The sequence below is a fragment of the Carcharodon carcharias genome, chromosome 3 (assembly GCF_017639515.1).
Source record: "Carcharodon carcharias isolate sCarCar2 chromosome 3, sCarCar2.pri, whole genome shotgun sequence".
NCBI lineage: Eukaryota > Metazoa > Chordata > Chondrichthyes > Lamniformes > Lamnidae > Carcharodon > Carcharodon carcharias.
In genome coordinates, this window is record NC_054469.1 from 5548791 (window position 1) to 5568316 (window position 19526).

The 19526-nt window shown below is 57.4% G+C and overlaps 1 protein-coding gene across 1 annotated transcript in view; it reads right to left on the reverse strand.

Annotated features, from left to right (window-relative positions):
• The window catches only part of wdr97 (WD repeat domain 97), a 308844-nt gene that overhangs the window by 50211 nt on the left and 239107 nt on the right, over nt 1-19526 (reverse strand). The window contains exons 17-19 of the mRNA XM_041184562.1: nt 4756-4953; nt 2342-2463; nt 1061-1229 (exon numbers count right to left, since the gene is read on the reverse strand). Coding sequence (XP_041040496.1) covers nt 1061-1229; nt 2342-2463; nt 4756-4953 — 489 coding nt within the window. The remainder of the gene's footprint in view (nt 1-1060; nt 1230-2341; nt 2464-4755; nt 4954-19526) is intronic.

Below are 19526 nucleotides of genomic sequence, written 5' to 3' on the forward strand. Positions count from 1 at the left end.
AACCAAGGTTCTATAGAATTGAAGCAAGACTTCACTACTCCTGTACTCAAATCCTCTTGTGATAAAGGCTAACGTTCTATTAACCTCCCCAATTTCCTGCTGCACCTGCCTGTTAGTCTTCAGTGACTTATGGACAAGGACACCCAGGTCCCTTTGTACCATCTACACTTTCTAATCTCTCACCATTTAAGAAATACCCTGCACATCTGTTCCTCCTACCAAAGTGAACAACCTCACATTTTTAATTCCAGATTTATTCATTGAATTTAAATTCCACCAGCTGGCATAGTGGGATTTGAACCCATGACCCCCGGAGGATTAGCCTGGACCTGCTGTTACCGCCACACCACCAGCTCCTTATCCTGTGTGAGCCTCTACCACCACTAGCCATTGCTCCAGGCTACAACGTACATGTAAAAGTGCATGTTGCATGGCAACTCACACCCTGAGTGAACGGCAACACACCACCAACTCTCCTATTCATTCAAAGATAAAAGCCAAATACTACGGATGCTGGAAATCTGAAATAGAAGCAGAAAATGCTGGAAAAGCTCAGCAGGCCTGACAGCATCTGTGGAGAGAGAAAGAGTTAATGTTTCAAGTCTGTATGACTCTCCTTCAGAGCTAAAAGGACAAAAACAGGACCTTTTAGTTCTGAAGAAGAGTCACATGGACTCGAAACGTTAACTCTGTTTCTCTCTCCACAGAAGCTGTCAGACCTGCTGAGTTTTTCCAGCATTTTCTGTTCTTACTCCTACTGATTCTCATCGATTTATGTATGCATTATATTATATTTGAGGCAATTCAGATCCCCTTGATGTTGGGGCTATTCAGTTCATTTTATCCCCTTAGATTTACTTTTCCTGATTATTTATCTAGTTCCCATTCTTACTGAATTCCACTGTGAAAGTCCTTGTTCTGACGCTGATCCAGCATCTAATGGAAACCTTTCAGACACACTGTGTACAGCACAACTCAGTCAAGCCTCAGTCTCACAATAATTGACACCTACTCGGAGGCCTACTGAGGCCTGATTGATGGTTAACTCCCAACGTGTTACCTTGAATTTCCGGGTCCATTTTCTCAGCCAGGAGCTGCTTAAATTCCGAAGGTTTTCTTTTGTTGAGACGCTGGCCTCGTCAAAGCCAAGCCACGAGTTCAGCTCCGTCTCAAAGTAATTGTGCGGATCGAGCAGCCCGATGTCAGCAAGGGCTTGCTTGATGGTGTTCCTGGAATACAACAGGAGCCAGGGTGAGAGGCTGCACTGCCAACTGACAGCATCTGTGGAGAGAGAGAGCTTCCAGAGAGAGAATTACCAGAGCGGAATTAAAAATTCGGGCCAGAGCCCCTGCGATCTCCTCCCTTGCCTCTCTCATCACAAATCATCCAGACCTCATTACAGCCACAGTGAAGAGGAAGCGATTAGAGCCGGGAAACTGGAAACTGTCAAAGTAACAAAGAGCATCAAAAAGTTCAAGGGTGCAGGTAGAGAGACACCGGACAAGGGGAGAAAAATAGAGTCAAGATAGGAAGAAATCAGTTCAGTGGAGCAGGAGCAGGCAGAAAGAATGGCTCTGTCAGGGAAGGAGGTAGAAGTAGGGGATTATGAGGTTGGAAGGCCAAGAAGGGAAGGTCATCAGAGGAAATGAGGTGAGTGGCAGTCCTAGAGATGATGGTGTGATGTTTGGTGGTGGGCTGATAGATCAAAGAGAGGTAGGAGGAAGTGTAGAGAGATGTTACTCTCATTCTGACCTTTCCACCATCCTCAGCTTCCTACAATGTCCCAGTGGGGATGAACGCAAGCTGGAGTTAACAGCACCTTATCTTCCGATTGGGCACTTTGCAGCCTTCCGGACTCAACATTGAGTTCAACAATTTTAGTTCAACATAACCTCTGCTCCCATGTTTACTCCCCGCTTGCCTGGATGAGTGCGGCTCCAGCAACACTTAGGAAGCTCGACACCATCCAGGACAAAGCAGCCCACTTGGTTGGCACCCCAACCACCACCTCCAACATTCACACCCTCCAACACCTTCTCAAGGGAAATAAGGGATGAATAGTCAATACTGGCCTTGCCAATGACCCCCTGCATCCTCAGAAGGAACTAATAAATACACGACTGAGAAGAGAGACATGTTGCTGAAGCTTTTCACCCGACGAGATCATTTGAAATTTGGCATTCTTGTGTTTGTCCAGATGAGTATAAGACAAAAATCTTCAGCAACATGTCTCTCTTTTCAGTAATATTCAAGTTCTGTACTAACAAGCAAAATAAATAAATATATATATGTATTAATAATATTTTAAAGTAACAGTTGCATTAGTTCTAAGGTTACGAACCTGACCAAAATGTCAGACTGAAGGTATTGGGCCATTAACTCCACGAGCAGCTCTTGACTGTTCGGCGTTAACTCCTTCAGTGCCCACAGAGCTGTAAGAATAAAGTTTTGCTGCTGTTTGTCCTACATCCAAACACACAAAAATAAATCATTGCAGAAAGTGCCACAAATACACCATCTTGCAAAGGAACAAGAAACAAAATGCTGCAGGGGCTGGAGATCTGAAAGTCTAAACTGGAAGCACTCGTGGTCAAGGAGCCTGCACAGAGAGAGAAAGAGGTAGTAAGTTCCACATTCTCACCACTCTCTGGGTAAAGAGGTTTCTTCTGAATTCCCCATTGGAGTTTTTCATGACTGTCTTATATCGATGACCCCATGTTCTGGTCTCTCTATCCTACATCGATGACCCCATGTTCTGGTCTCTCTATCCTACATCGGTGACCCCATGTTCTGGTCTCTCTATCCTACATCGATGACCCCATGTTCTGGTCTCTCGATCCTACATCGATGACCCCATGTTCTGGTCTCTCTATCCTACATCAGTGACCCCATGTTCTGGTCTCTCTATCCTACATCGATGACCCCATGTTCTGGTCTCTCTATCCTACATCAATGACCCCATGTTCTGGTCTCTCTATCCTACATCGATGACCCCATGTTCTGGTCTCTCTATCCTACATCGATGACCCCATGTTCTGGTCTCTCTATCCTACATCGATGACCCCATGTTCTGGTCTCTCTATCCTACATCGATGACCCCATGTTCTGGTCTCTCTATCCTACATCGATGACCCCATGTTCTGGTCTCTCTATCCTACATCGATGACCCCATGTTCTGGTCTCTCTATCCTACATCGATGACCCCATGTTCTGGTCTCTCTATCCTACATCGATGACCCCATGTTCTGGTCTCTTTATCCTACATCGATAACCCCATGTTCTGGTCTCTCTATCCTACATCGATGACCCCATGTTCTGGTCTCCCTATCCTACATCAATGACCCCCATGTTCTGGACTCCACCATTATGAAGTTAAACTGCCCCATGTCTTGGAGAAACTAACTTTCCAATATTACTAGGGGGAAGCATCCTGAAGACAGCTCCTGCTTTGAGAGTCTGTGTGTTGGGCTCGAGAAATTCACATGCATTGAAATAGTGGACAGCAATGAATTTAACCTTGAGTGATTAATGTTTAACTCGAGGCGGTTAGTGTAATAAGCTCTGGTAGAGGGATTCATTAACTATAGTAACGGAGAGATAGTACTGTTAGTAATCCCTGTTCTTCAAAGGATTCCAGAATGGATCAACGTGGATGACTTATTTGAGAGAAATATCTATGAATGAAACGATTACAACTGTTTACAAAATGGACTCTCTTTAAAAGTATTTGAGAATAGATGCATCATATGACCCAACCTGGGACACCCAACTTTGCTATTGGCAAAATATAGGAGTGCGATTTTCAATAATTCTTCAAAAAACTCAAAAGATACAGAGACTGAAAGCTGCAGTTAGACTGTTCACTGTGCTGGACATTAATAAAAGCCTGTTCTGTATATTCCACCTTTGTGTATCTGACACCAAAATTATTGTGCAGCAACCAAATGGTTATCCTTAACAACCCATAACTGGAAATATGTTTGCTTTGTCCGTCGGATGAAACTTTTTCACAATCTATCAGCTCACACCCTCCGCAACCTCACTCACCGCCCACTCCAGCTCTCGCCATCTCAAGTAAAGGCCACTGGCCTGCTGTCTTTCCGGGGCCCATCTCTCACTCTCCCCTTCCGTTCTTTGCCTGGTCCTCTGCACATCAGTGACGCCTTCTGGCCAAAGGTCATTGAGCAGAAACGTTCACCCTGTTCCTCTCTCCACAGATGCTGTCTGGTCTGCTGAGTATTTTCTGTTTACATTTTATATCTTTGGAAGGGTTGACATGATCATAAGGGAGGAGAGCCTTTTTGGCCATGAGACCGGGCTCTGCAGTGGTGACGGGGGGGGGTGGGGGTGAGGGGGCAGGGGGGCGGTATTTGGGCGGGATCCTCCCCTGTTCCGTTGGTGGTCTGGGATGCGGACTGCTGCACAGCACACTGCCGTCTAAGCCAGGGTACCCCAGTCTGTAGCTTGCCAGAGTCTGAGTTTCGTGACGTGAGGAGGGGGCTTCACATTAATATTTGGCCACACAGGTCCTTAGCAATGAGGGTTCGAGCAGGAGGATCTTTAGCAATGATATCACTGAGACACGCAGCTATCCACCCAACGAAATCTGCCGTCCTTACCCAGTGTGGCCTACATGTGACTCCAGACCCGCAGCAATGTGGTTGTCTCTGAAATGGGGATGGGCAATAAATGCTGGCCTAGCCAGTGACGCCCATCTCATGAACAAATGAAAAGGAAAGCTCCATGAAGTCTTACCTGGTGCCTTGGTGGATCAGGACCATTGAGAGCAGTGATCAGAGCATCATGTGCCATGGTAGTGATGTCAGTCGGCCGGGTTTGGAGCAGGGACACGAGAGCCCGGGCAATGCTATCCTTCACATCGTAATCAACTGTCCCCAATATCATAATGAGCATCTCCGCAAACGCAAGCTCCGTTAGATCTGGCGGAAAGACCTGGAACACGCAGGGGCAGGGGAAAGAAAGCCAGCTGTTTAGCAGAGGGTCTCCCATGGTCAGCAAGTTAGCATCCTGGCCACAGTTGTGCTGGATGAGGGAATAAGGGTATCTCTCCTCCATGCCTGCGGACATGGGCATGGTTACTGCCCTGTCACCACTGCCGAGACAGACAGCAAGATCTCCCCAGTTCCAAACAATGAACAGATGGAATATTCCATTACCCGTGATTTTGAACCAACTACTAAATATTCCCTTAAACCCCTCAGCTCGAAGAAGAGCAATCCCAGATTCTTCTCACCACTGCAACTGCCAGCATGTTACCATCCTCATAAATCACCATGCCACAACACCCTCCAGGCCTTGACAATACTGCAGTTGTCTCACCTGGACAGGAGCCCAGTCCCACCCGGACAGGAGCCCAGTCCCACCTGGACAGGAGCCCAGTCTCATCGGGACAGGAGCCCAGCCTCACCTGGACAAGAGCCCAGTCTCTCCTGGTCAGGAGCCCAGCCTCAGCTGGACAGAAGCCCAGTCTCACCTGGACAAGAGCTCACTCTCACCTGGACAGGAGCCCAGTCCCACCTGGACAGGAGCTCACTCTCACCTGGACAGGAACTCAGTCTCACCTGGACAGGAACTCAGTCTCACCTGGACAGGAACTCAGTCTCACCTGGACAGGAACTCAGTCTCACCTGGACAGGAGCCCACTCTCACCTGGACAGGAACCCAGTCTCACCTGGACAGGAGCCCAGTCCCACCTGGACAGGAGCTCAGTCTCACCTGGACAGGAGCCCACTCTCACCTGGACAGGAACCCAGTCACACCTGGACAGGAGCCCAGTCCCACCTGGACAGGAGCTCAGTCTCACCTGGACAGGAGCTCAGTCTCACCCGGACAGGAGCCCAGTCCCACCTGGACAAGAGCTCACTCTCACCTGGACAGGAGCCCACTCTCACCTGGACAGGAGCCCACTCTCACCTGGACAGGAGCCCAGTCTCACCTGGACAGGAGCCCAGTCCCACCTGGACAGGAGACCAGTCTCACCTGGACAGGAGCTCACTCTCACCTGGACAGGAGCCCAGTCTCACCTGGACAGGAGCCCAGTCTCACCTGGACAGGAGCCCAGTCTCACCCGGACAGGAGCCCAGTCTCACCCGGACAGGAGCCCAGTCTCACCTGGACAGGAGCTCACTCTCACCTGGACAAGAGCTCACTCTCACCCGGACAGGAGCTCCCTCTCACCTGGAAAGGAGCCCAGTCTCACCTGGAAAGAGCTCGCTCTCAACTCGACAGGAGCCCAGTCTCACCTGGACAGGAGCTCACTCTCACCTGGACAAGAGCTCACTCTCACCTGGACAGGAGCCAGCCTCACCCGGACAGGAGCCAGCCTCACCCGGACAGGAGCCCAGTCTCACCTGGACAAGAGCTCACTCTCACCACGACAGGAGCCCAGTCTCACCTGGACAAGAGCCCAGTCTCACCTGGACAGGAGCCCAGTGTCACCTGAACAGGAGCCCAGTCCCACCGGGACAGGAGCCCAGTTTCACCTGGACAGGAGCACACTCTGACCTGGACAGGAGCTCACTCTCACCTGGACAGGAGCCCAGTCCCACCTGGACAGGAGCCCAGTCTCACCTGGACAGGAACTCACTCTCACCTGGACAGGAGCTCCGTCTCACCTGGACAGGAGCCCAGTTTCACCTGGACAGGAGCTCACTCTGACCTGGACAGGAGCCCAGTCTCACCTGGACAGGAGCCCAGTCTCACCCGGACAGGAGCCCAGTCTCACCTGGACAAGAGCCCAGTCTCACCCGGACAGGAGCCCAGTCTCACATGGACAAGAGCTCACTCGCACCTGGACAGGAGCCCAGTCTCACCTGGACAAGAGCTCACTCTCACCTGGACAGGAGCCCAGTCTCACCTGGACAGGAACCCAGTCTCACCTGGACAGGAGCCCAGTCTCACCTGGACAGGAGCCCAGTCTCACCCGGACAGGAACCCAGTCTCACCTGGACAAGAGCTCACTCTCACCTGGACAGGAGCCCAGTCTCACCTGGACAGGAGCCCAGTCTCACCTGGACAGGAGCCAGTCTCACCTGGACAGGAGCCAGTCTCACCCAGACAGGAGCCCACTCTCACCTGGACAGGAGCCCAGTCTCACCTGGACAAGAGCCCAGTCTCACCTGGACAAGAGCCCAGTCTCACCTGGACAAGAGCTCACTCTCACCTGGACAGGAGCTCACTCTCACCTGGACAGGAGCTCACTCTCACCTAGACAGGAGCCGAGTCCCACCTGGACAGGAGCCCAGTCTCACCTGGACAGGAGCTCACACTCACCTGGACAAGAGCCCAGTCTCACCTGGACAAGAGCTCACTCTCACCTGGACAGGAGCTCACTCTCACCTGGACAGGAGCTCACTCTCACCTGGACAGGAGCTCACTCTCACCTAGACAGGAGCCCAGTCCCACCTGCACAGGAGCTCAGTCCCACCTGGACAGGAGCTCACTCTCACCTGGACAGGAGCTCACTCACACCTAGACAGGAGCCCAATCCCACCTGGACAGGAGCTCACACTCACCTGGACAAAGCCCAGTCTCACCTGGACAAGAGCTCACTCTCACCTGGACAGGAGCTCACACTCACCTGGACAGGAGCCCAGCCTCACCTGGACAGGAGCCCAGCCTCACCTGGACAGGAGCTCACTCTCACCTGGACAAGAGCCAAGTCTCACCTGGACAGGAGCCCAGTCTCACCTGGACAGGAGCCCAGTCTCACCTGGACAGGAGCCCAGTCTCACCTGGACAGGAGCTCAGTCTCACCTGGACAGGAGCCCAGTCTCACCTGGACAGGAGCCCAGTCTCACCTGGACAGGAGCCCAGTCTCACCTGGACAGGAGCCCAGTCTCACCTGGACAGGAGCTCACTCTCACCGGGACAGGAGCCCAGTCTCACCTGGACAGGAGCCCAGTCTCACCTGGACCGGAGCCCAGTCTCACCTGGACAGGAGCCCAGTCTCACCTGGACAGGAGCCCAGTCTCACCTGGACAGGAGCTCACTCTCACCTGGACAGGAGCTCACTCTCACCCGGACAGGAGCCCAGTCTCACCTGAACAGGAGCTCACTCTCACCCGGACAGGAGCCCAGTCTCACCCGGACAGGGGCTCCCTCTCACCTGGACAAGAGCTCCCTCTCACCTGGACAGGAGCCCAATCTCACCTGGACAAGAGCTCACTCTCACCCGGACAGGAGCCCAGTCTCACCTGGACAGGAGCCCAGTCTCACCTGGACAGGAGCCCAGTCTCACCTGGACAGGAGCCCAGTCCCACCTGGACAGGAGACCAGTCTCACCTGGACAGGAGCTCACTCTCACCTGGACAGGAGCCCAGTCTCACCTGGACAGGAGCCCAGTCTCACCCGGACAGGAGCCCAGTCTCACCCGGACAGGAGCCCAGTCTCACCTGGACAGGAGCTCACTCTCACCTGGACAAGAGCTCACTCTCACCCGGACAGGAGCTCCCTCTCACCTGGAAAGGAGCCCAGTCTCACCTGGAAAGAGCTCGCTCTCAACTCGACAGGAGCCCAGTCTCACCTGGACAGGAGCTCACTCTCACCTGGACAAGAGCTCACTCTCACCTGGACAGGAGCCAGCCTCACCCGGACAGGAGCCCAGTCTCACCTGGACAAGAGCTCACTCTCACCACGACAGGAGCTCACTCTCACCTGGACAAGAGCCCAGTCTCACCTGGACAGGAGCCCAGTGTCACCTGAACAGGAGCCCAGTCCCACCGGGACAGGAGCCCAGTTTCACCTGGACAGGAGCTCACTCTGACCTGGACAGGAGCTCACTCTCACCTGGACAGGAGCCCAGTCCCACCTGGACAGGAGCCAAGTCTCACCTGGACAAGAGCTCACTCGCACCTGGACAGGAGCCCAGTCTCACCTGGACAGGAGCTCACTCTCACCTGGACAGGAGCCCAGTCTCACCTGGACAGGAACCCAGTCTCACCTGGACAGGAGCCCAGTCTCACCCGGACAGGAACCCAGTCTCACCTGGACAAGAGCTCACTCTCACCTGGACAGGAGCCCAGTCTCACCTGGACAGGAGCCCAGTCTCACCCGGACAGGAACCCAGTCTCACCTGGACAAGAGCTCACTCTCACCTGGACAGGAGCCAGTCTCACCTGGACAGGAGCCAGTCTCACCCAGACAGGAGCCCAATCTCACCTGGACAAGAGCTCAATCTCACCTGGACAAGAGCCCAGTCTCACCTGGACAAGAGCTCACTCTCACCTGGACAAGAGCTCACTCTCACCTGGACAGGAGCTCACTCTCACCTAGACAGGAGCCGAGTCCCACCTGGACAGGAGCCCAGTCTCACCTGGACAGGAGCTCACACTCACCTGGACAAGAGCCCAGTCTCACCTGGACAAGAGGTCACTCTCACCTGGACAGGAGCTCACTCTCACCTGGACAGGAGCTCACTCTCACCTGGACAGGAGCTCACTCTCACCTGGACAGGAGCTCACTCTCACCTAGACAGGAGCCCAGTCCCACCTGCACAGGAGCTCAGTCCCACCTGGACAGGAGCTCACTCTCACCTGGACAGGAGCTCACTCTCACCTAGACAGGAGCCCAATCCCACCTGGACAGGAGCTCACACTCACCTGGACAAAGCCCAGTCTCACCTGGACAAGAGCCCAGTCTCACCTGGACAGGAGCTCACACTCACCTGGACAGGAGCTCACACTCACCTGGACAGGAGCCCAGCCTCACCTGGACAGGAGCTCACTCTCACCTGGACAAGAGCCAAGTCTCACCTGGACAGGAGCCCAGTCTCACCTGGACAGGAGCCCAGTCTCACCTGGACAGGAGCCCAGTCTCACCTGGACAGGAGCTCACTCTCACCGGGACAGGAGCCCAGTCTCACCTGGACAGGAGCCCAGTCTCACCTGGACAGGAGCTCACTCTCACCTGGACAGGAGCCCAGTCTCACCTGGACAGGAGCTCACTCTCACCTGGACAGGAGCTCACTCTCACCTGGACAGGAGCCCAGTCTCACCTGGACAGGAGCTCACTCTCACCTGGACTGGAGCTCACTCTCACCCGGACAGGAGCCCAGTCTCACCTGAACAGGAGCTCACACTCACCCGGACAGGAGCTCACTCTCATCCGGACAGGAGCCCAGTCTCACCCGGACAGGGGCTCCCTCTCACCTGGACAAGAGCTCCCTCTCACCTGGACAGGAGCCCAATCTCACCTGGACAAGAGCTCACTCTCACCCGGACAGGAGCCCAGTCTCACCTGGACAGGAGCCCAGTCTCACCTGGACAGGAGCTCACTCTCACCTGGACAGGAGCCCAGTCTCACCTGGACAGGAGCCCAGTCTCACCTGGACAGGAGCCCAGTCTCACCTGGACAGGAGCCCAGTCTCACGTGGACAAGAGCTCACTCTCACCTGGACAGGAGCCCAGTCTCACCTGGACAGGAACCCAGTCTCACCTGGACAAGAACCCAGTCTCACCTGGACAGGAGCCCAGTCTCACCTGGACAAGAGCTCACTCTCACCTGGACAGGAGCCCAGTCTCACCTGGACAGGAGCCCAGTCTCACCTGGACAAGAGCTCACTCTCACCTGGACAGGAGCCCAGTCTCACCTGGACAAGAGCCCAGTCTCACCCGGACAGGAGCTCCCTCTCACCTGGACAGGAGCCCAGTCTCACCTGGACAGGAGCTCACTCTCACCGGGACATGAGCCCAGTCTCACCTGGACAGGAGCCCAGTCTCACCTGGACAGGAGCTCACTCTCACCGGGACAGGAGCCCAGTCTCACCGGACCAGGAGCCCAGTCTCACCTGGACAGGAGCCCAGTCTCACCTGGATGGGAGCCCAGTCTCACCTGGACGGGAGCTCACTCTCACCTGGACAGGAGCCCAGTCTCACCTGGACAGGAGCTCAGTCTCACCTGGACAGGAGCCCAGTCTCACCTGGACAGGAGCTCACTCTCACCCGGACAGGAGCCCAGTCTCACCTGAACAGGAGCTCACACTCACCTGGACAGGAGCCCAGTCTCACCTGGATAGGAGCACAGTGTCACCTGAACAGGAGCCCAGTCCCACCTAGACAGGAGCTTACTCTCACCTGGACAGGAGCTCACTCTCACCTGGACAAGAGCCCAGTCTCACCTGGACAGGAGCCCAGTCTCACCTGGACAGGAGCTCACTCTCACCTGGACAGGAGCTCACTCTCACCTGGACAAGAGCCCAGTCTCACCTGGACAGGAGCTCACTCTGACCTGGACAAGAGCCCAGTCTCACCAGGACAGGAGCCCAGTCTCACCTGGACAGGAGCCCAGTCTCACCTGGACAGGAGCCCAGTCTCACCTGGACAGGAGCCCAGTCTCACCTGGACAGGAGCCCAGTCTCACCTGGACAGGAGCTCACTCTCACCTGGACAGGAGCCCAGTCTCACCTGGACAGGAGCCCAGTCTCACCTGGACAGAGGCCCAGTCTCACCTGGACAGGAGCCCAGTCTCACCTGGACAGGGGCCCAGTCTCACCTGGACAGGAGCTCACTCTCACCTGGACAGGAGCTCAATCTCACCTGCACAGGAGCTCCGTCTCACCTGGACAGGAGCTCACTCTCACCCGGACAGGAGCCCAGTCTCACCCAGACAGGAGTGCCCTCTCACCTGGACAGGAGCCCAGTCTCACCTGGACAGCATCCCACTCTCAGCTCGACAGGAGCTCAGTCTCACCTGGACAGGAGCCCAGTCTCACCTGGATAGGAACCCAGTCTCACCTGGATAGGAACCCAGTCTCACCTGGACAGGAGCCCAGTCTCACCTGGACAGGAGCTCAGTCTCACCCAGACAGGAGCCCACTCTCAACCAGACAGGAGCCCCGTCTCACCTGGACAGGAGCCCAGTCTCACCTGGACAAGAGCTCACTCTCACCTGGACAGGAGCCCAGTCGCACCTGGACAAGAGCTCACTCTCACCTGGACAGGAGCCCAGTCCGACCTGGACAAGAGCTCACTCTCACCTGGACAGGAGCCCAAACTAACCTGGACAGGAGCTCACTCTCACCTGGACAGGAGCCCAGTCTCACATGGACAGGAGCTCACTCTCACCTGCACAGGAGCTCACTCTCACCTGCACAGGAGCTCACTCTCACCAGCACAGGAGCTCACTCTCATCCGCTCAGGAGCCCAGTCTCACCCGGACAGGAGCCCAGTCTCACCCGGACAGGAGCCCAGTCTCACCCGGACAGGAGCCCAGTCCCACCTGGACAGGAGCTCAGTCCCACCTGGACAGGAGCTCACTCTCACCTGGACAGGAGCCCAGTCTCACCTGGACAGCAGCTCACTCTCACCTGCACAGGAGCTCACTCTCACCTGCACAGTAGCTCACTCTCACCTGCACAGTAGCTCACTCTCACCTGCACAGGAGCTCACTCTCATCCGGACAGGAGCCCAGTCTCACCCGGACAGGAGCCCAGTCTCACCCGGACAGGAGCCCAGTCTCACCCGGACAGGAGCCCAGTCTCACCTGGACAGGAGCTCACTCTCACCTGGACAAGATCCCAGTCTCACCTGGACGGGAGCCCAGTCTCACCTGGACGGGAGCCCAGTCTCACCTGGACGGGAGCCCAGTCTCACCTGGACGGGAGACCAGTCTCACCTGGACAGGAGCTCAGCATCACCTGGACAGGAGCCCAGTCTCACCTGGACAGGAGCTCAGCATCTCCTGGACGGGAGTTCAGTCTCACCTGGACGGGAGCCCAGTCTCACCTGGACGGGAGACCAGTCTCACCTGGACAGGAGCCCTGTTTCACCTGGACAGAAGCTCAGCATCACCTGGACAGGAGCTCAGCATCACCTGGACAGGAGCCCAGTCTCACCTGGACAGGAGCCCAGTCTCACCTGGACAGGAGCCCAGTCTCACCTGGACAGGAGCCCAGTCTCACCTGGACAGGAACCCAGTCTCACCTGGACAGGAGCCCAGTCTCACCTGGACAGGGGCCCAGTCTCACCTGGACAAGAGCCCAGTCTCACCTGGACAGGAGCCCAGTCTCACCTGGACAGGGGCCCAGTCTCACCTGGACAAGAGCCCAGTCTCACCTGGACAGGAGCCCAGACTCACCTGGACAGGAGCCCAGTCTCACCTGGACAGGGGCCCAGTCTCACCTGGACAGGGGCCCAGTCTCACCTGGACAGGAGCCCAGTCTCACCGGGACAGGGGCCCAGTCTCACCTGGACATCGGCCCAGTCTCACCTGGACATGGGCCCAGTCTCACCTGGATGGGACTCACTCTCACCTCGACAGCATCCCACTCTCAGCTGGACAGGAACCCAGTCTCACCAGGACAGGAACCCAGTCTCACCTGGACAGGAGCCCAGTCTCACCTGGACAGGAGCCCAGTCTCACCCAGACGGGAACCCGGTCTCACCCAGACAGGAACCCGGTCTCACCCAGACAGGAACACAGTCTCACCCAGACAGGGACCCAGTCTCGCTTGGACGGGTGCCCAGTCTCACCTGGACAGAAGCTCACTCTCACCTGGACAGGAACCCAGTCTCACCTGGACAGGAGCCCACTCTCACCTGGACAGGAACCCAGTCTCACCTGGACAGGAGCTCACTCTCACCTGGACAGGAGCTCACTCTCACCTGGACAGGAGCTCACTCTCACCCAGACAGGAGCTCACTCTCACCCAGACAGGAGCTCACTCTCACCCAGACAGGAGCTCACTCTCACCTGGACAGGAGCTCACTCTCACCCGGACAGGAGCTCACTCTCACCCAGACAGGAGCTCACTCTCACCCGGACAGGAGCTCAGTCTCACCTGGACAGGAGCCCAGTCTCACCTGGACAGGAGCCCAGTCTCACCTGGACAGGAGACCAGTCTCACCTGGACAGGAGCCCAGTCTCACCTGGACAGGAGCTCACTCTCACCTGGACAGGAGCTCACTCTCACCCAGACAGGAGCTCACTCTCACCTGGACAGGAGCTCAGTCTCACCTCGACAGGAGCCCAGTCTCACCTGGACAGGAGCCCAGTCTCACCTGGACAGGAGCCCAGTCTCACCTGGACAGGAGCCCAGTCTCACCTGGACAGGAGCCCAGTCTCACCTGGACAGGAGCCCAATCTCACCTGGACAGGAAACCAGTCTCACCTGGACAGGAAACCAGTCTCACCTGGACAGGAGCTCACTCTCACCCAGACAGGAGCCCAGTCTCACCTGGACGGGAGCCCAGCCTCACCTGGACAGGAGCCCAGCCTCACCTGGACAGGAGCCCAGTCTCACCTGCACAGGAGCCCAGCCTCACCTGGACAGGAGCCCAGCCGCACATGGACAGGAGCCCAGTCTCACCCAGACAGGAGCTCACTCTCACCGGGACAGGAGCCCAGTCTCACCTGGACAAGAACCCAGTCTCACCTGGACAGGAGCTCACTCTCACCGGGACAGGAGCTCACTCTCACCCGGACAGGAGCTCACTCTCACCCGGACAGGAGCTCACTCTCACCTGGACAGGAGCTCAGTCTCACCTGGACAAGAGCCCAGTCCCACCTGGACGGGAGCTCACTCTCACCGGGACAGGAGCTCACTCTCACCCGGACAGGAGCTCACTCTCACCTGGACAAGAGCCCAGTCCCACCTGGACAGGAGCTCACTCTCACCTGGACAGGAGCCCAGACTCACCTGGACAGCAGCTCACTCTCACCTGCACAGGAGCTCACTCTCACCAGCACAGGAGCCCAGTCTCACCTGGACGGGAGCTCACTCTCACCTGGACAGCATCCCACTCTCAGCTGGACAGGAACACAGTCTCACCTGGACAGGAACTCAGTCTAACCTGGACAGGAGCCCAGTCTCACCCGGACAGGAACCCAATCTCACCTGGACAGGGACCCAGTCTCACCTGGACGGGTGCCCAGTCTCACCTGGACAGGAGCTCACTCTCACCTGGACAGGAACCCAGTCTCACCTGGACAGGAGCCCAGTCTCACCTGGACAGGAGCCCAATCTCACCTGGACAGGGGCCCAGTCTCACCTGGACAGGAGCCCAGTCTCACCTGGACAGGAACCCAGTCTCACCTGGACAGGAACCCAGTCTCACCTGGACAGGAGCTCACTCTCACCGTGACAGGTGCCCAGTCTCACCAGGACAGGGGCTCACTCTCACCTGGACAGGAGCCCAGTCTCACCTGGACAAGAGCTCAATCTCAACCAGACAGGAGCTGACTCTCACCTGGACAGGAGCTCAGCATCACCTGGACAGGAGCCCAGTCTCACCTGGACAGGAGCTCAGCATCACCTGGACAGGAGCCCAGTCTCACCTGGACAGGAGCTCACTCTCACCTGGACAAGAGCTCAATCTCACCCAGACAGGAGCTCACTCTCAGCCGAACAGGAGCTCACTCTCACCCGGACAGGAGCCCAGTCTCACCCGGACAGGAGCCCAGTCTCACCCGGACAGGAGCCCAGTCTCACCCGGACAAGAGCCCAGTCTCACCTGGACAGGAGCCCAGTCTCACCTGGACAAGAGCTCAATCTCACCCAGACAGGAGCTCACTCTCAGCCGAACAGGAGCTCACTCTCACCCGGACAGGAGCCCAGTCTCACCCGGACAGGAGCCCAGTCTCACCCGGACAGGAGCCCAGTCTCACCCGGACAAGAGCCCAGTCTCACCTGGACAGGAGCCCAGTCTCACCTGGACAGGAGCCCAGTCTCACCTGGACAGGAGCCCAGTTTCACCTGGACAGGAGCCCAGTCTCACCTGGACAAGAGCTCACTCTCACCTGGACAAGAGCCCAGTCTCACCTGGACAGGAGCCCCGTCCCACCTGGACAGGAACCCAGTCTCACCTGGACAGGAGCCCAGTCTCACCTGGACAGGAGCCCAGTCTCACCCAGACAGGAACCCAGTCTCACCCAGACAGGAACCCAGTCTCACCCAGACAGGGACCCAGTCTCGCTTGGACTGGTGCCCAGTCTCACCTGGACAGGAGCTCACTCTCACCTGGACAGGAACCCAGTCTCACCTGGACAGGAGCTCACTCTCACCTGGACAGGAGCCCAGTCTCACCTGGACAGGAGCCCAGTCTCACCTGGACAGGAGCCCAGTCTCACCCGGACAGGAGCCCAGTCTCACCCGGACAGGAGCCCAGTCTCACCTGGACAGGAGCTCACTCTCACCTGGACAAGAGCTCACTCTCACCCGGACAGGAGCTCCCTCTCACCTGGAAAGGAGCCCAGTCTCACCTGGAAAGAGCTCGCTCTCAACTCGACAGGAGCCCAGTCTCACCTGGACAGGAGCTCACTCTCACCTGGACAAGAGCTCACTCTCACCTGGACAGGAGCCAGCCTCACCCGGACAGGAGCCAGCCTCACCCGGACAGGAGCCCAGTCTCACCTGGACAAGAGCTCACTCTCACCACGACAGGAGCCCAGTCTCACCTGGACAAGAGCCCAGTCTCACCTGGACAGGAGCCCAGTGTCACCTGTACAGGAGCCCAGTCCCACCGGGACAGGAGCCCAGTTTCACCTGGACAGGAGCACACTCTGACCTGGACAGGAGCTCACTCTCACCTGGACAGGAGCCCAGTCCCACCTGGACAGGAGCCCAGTCTCACCTGGACAGGAACTCACTCTCACCTGGACAGGAGCTCCGTCTCACCTGGACAGGAGCCCAGTTTCACCTGGACAGGAGCTCACTCTGACCTGGACAGGAGCCCAGTCTCACCTGGACAGGAGCCCAGTCTCACCCGGACAGGAGCCCAGTCTCACCTGGACAAGAGCCCAGTCTCACCCGGACAGGAGCCCAGTCTCACATGGACAAGAGCTCACTCGCACCTGGACAGGAGCCCAGTCTCACCTGGACAAGAGCTCACTCTCACCTGGACAGGAGCCCAGTCTCACCTGGACAGGAACCCAGTCTCACCTGGACAGGAGCCCAGTCTCACCTGGACAGGAGCCCAGTCTCACCCGGACAGGAACCCAGTCTCACCTGGACAAGAGCTCACTCTCACCTGGACAGGAGCCCAGTCTCACCTGGACAGGAGCCCAGTCTCACCTGGACAGGAGCCAGTCTCACCTGGACAGGAGCCAGTCTCACCCAGACAGGAGCCCACTCTCACCTGGACAGGAGCCCAGTCTCACCTGGACAAGAGCCCAGTCTCACCTGGACAAGAGCCCAGTCTCACCTGGACAAGAGCTCACTCTCACCTGGACAGGAGCTCACTCTCACCTGGACAGGAGCTCACTCTCACCTAGACAGGAGCCGAGTCCCACCTGGACAGGAGCCCAGTCTCACCTGGACAGGAGCTCACACTCACCTGGACAAGAGCCCAGTCTCACCTGGACAAGAGCTCACTCTCACCTGGACAGGAGCTCACTCTCACCTGGACAGGAGCTCACTCTCACCTGGACAGGAGCTCACTCTCACCTAGACAGGAGCCCAGTCCCACCTGCACAGGAGCTCAGTCCCACCTGGACAGGAGCTCACTCTCACCTGGACAGGAGCTCACTCACACCTAGACAGGAGCCCAATCCCACCTGGACAGGAGCTCACACTCACCTGGACAAAGCCCAGTCTCACCTGGACAAGAGCTCACTCTCACCTGGACAGGAGCTCACACTCACCTGGACAGGAGCCCAGCCTCACCTGGACAGGAGCCCAGCCTCACCTGGACAGGAGCTCACTCTCACCTGGACAAGAGCCAAGTCTCACCTGGACAGGAGCCCAGTCTCACCTGGACAGGAGCCCAGTCTCACCTGGACAGGAGCCCAGTCTCACCTGGACAGGAGCTCAGTCTCACCTGGACAGGAGCCCAGTCTCACCTGGACAGGAGCCCAGTCTCACCTGGACAGGAGCCCAGTCTCACCTGGACAGGAGCCCAGTCTCACCTGGACAGGAGCTCACTCTCACCGGGACAGGAGCCCAGTCTCACCTGGACAGGAGCCCAGTCTCACCTGGACCGGAGCCCAGTCTCACCTGGACAGGAGCCCAGTCTCACCTGGACAGGAGCCCAGTCTCACCTGGACAGGAGCTCACTCTCACCTGGACAGGAGCTCACTCTCACCCGGACAGGAGCCCAGTCTCACCTGAACAGGAGCTCACTCTCACCCGGACAGGAGCCCAGTCTCACCCGGACAGGGGCTCCCTCTCACCTGGACAAGAGCTCCCTCTCACCTGGACAGGAGCCCAATCTCACCTGGACAAGAGCTCACTCTCACCCGGACAGGAGCCCAGTCTCACCTGGACAGGAGCCCAGTCTCACCTGGACAGGAGCCCAGTCTCACCTGGACAGGAGCCCAGTCCCACCTGGACAGGAGACCAGTCTCACCTGGACAGGAGCTCACTCTCACCTGGACAGGAGCCCAGTCTCACCTGGACAGGAGCCCAGTCTCACCCGGACAGGAGCCCAGTCTCACCCGGACAGGAGCCCAGTCTCACCTGGACAGGAGCTCACTCTCACCTGGACAAGAGCTCACTCTCACCCGGACAGGAGCTCCCTCTCACCTGGAAAGGAGCCCAGTCTCACCTGGAAAGAGCTCGCTCTCAACTCGACAGGAGCCCAGTCTCACCTGGACAGGAGCTCACTCTCACCTGGACAAGAGCTCACTCTCACCTGGACAGGAGCCAGCCTCACCCGGACAGGAGCCCAGTCTCACCTGGACAAGAGCTCACTCTCACCACGACAGGAGCTCACTCTCACCTGGACAAGAGCCCAGTCTCACCTGGACAGGAGCCCAGTGTCACCTGAACAGGAGCCCAGTCCCACCGGGACAGGAGCCCAGTTTCACCTGGACAGGAGCTCACTCTGACCTGGACAGGAGCTCACTCTCACCTGGACAGGAGCCCAGTCCCACCTGGACAGGAGCCAAGTCTCACCTGGACAAGAGCTCACTCGCACCTGGACAGGAGCCCAGTCTCACCTGGACAGGAGCTCACTCTCACCTGGACAGGAGCCCAGTCTCACCTGGACAGGAACCCAGTCTCACCTGGACAGGAGCCCAGTCTCACCCGGACAGGAACCCAGTCTCACCTGGACAAGAGCTCACTCTCACCTGGACAGGAGCCCAGTCTCACCTGGACAGGAGCCCAGTCTCACCCGGACAGGAACCCAGTCTCACCTGGACAAGAGCTCACTCTCACCTGGACAGGAGCCAGTCTCACCTGGACAGGAGCCAGTCTCACCCAGACAGGAGCCCAATCTCACCTGGACAAGAGCTCAATCTCACCTGGACAAGAGCCCAGTCTCACCTGGACAAGAGCTCACTCTCACCTGGACAAGAGCTCACTCTCACCTGGACAGGAGCTCACTCTCACCTAGACAGGAGCCGAGTCCCACCTGGACAGGAGCCCAGTCTCACCTGGACAGGAGCTCACACTCACCTGGACAAGAGCCCAGTCTCACCTGGACAAGAGGTCACTCTCACCTGGACAGGAGCTCACTCTCACCTGGACAGGAGCTCACTCTCACCTGGACAGGAGCTCACTCTCACCTGGACAGGAGCTCACTCTCACCTAGACAGGAGCCCAGTCCCACCTGCACAGGAGCTCAGTC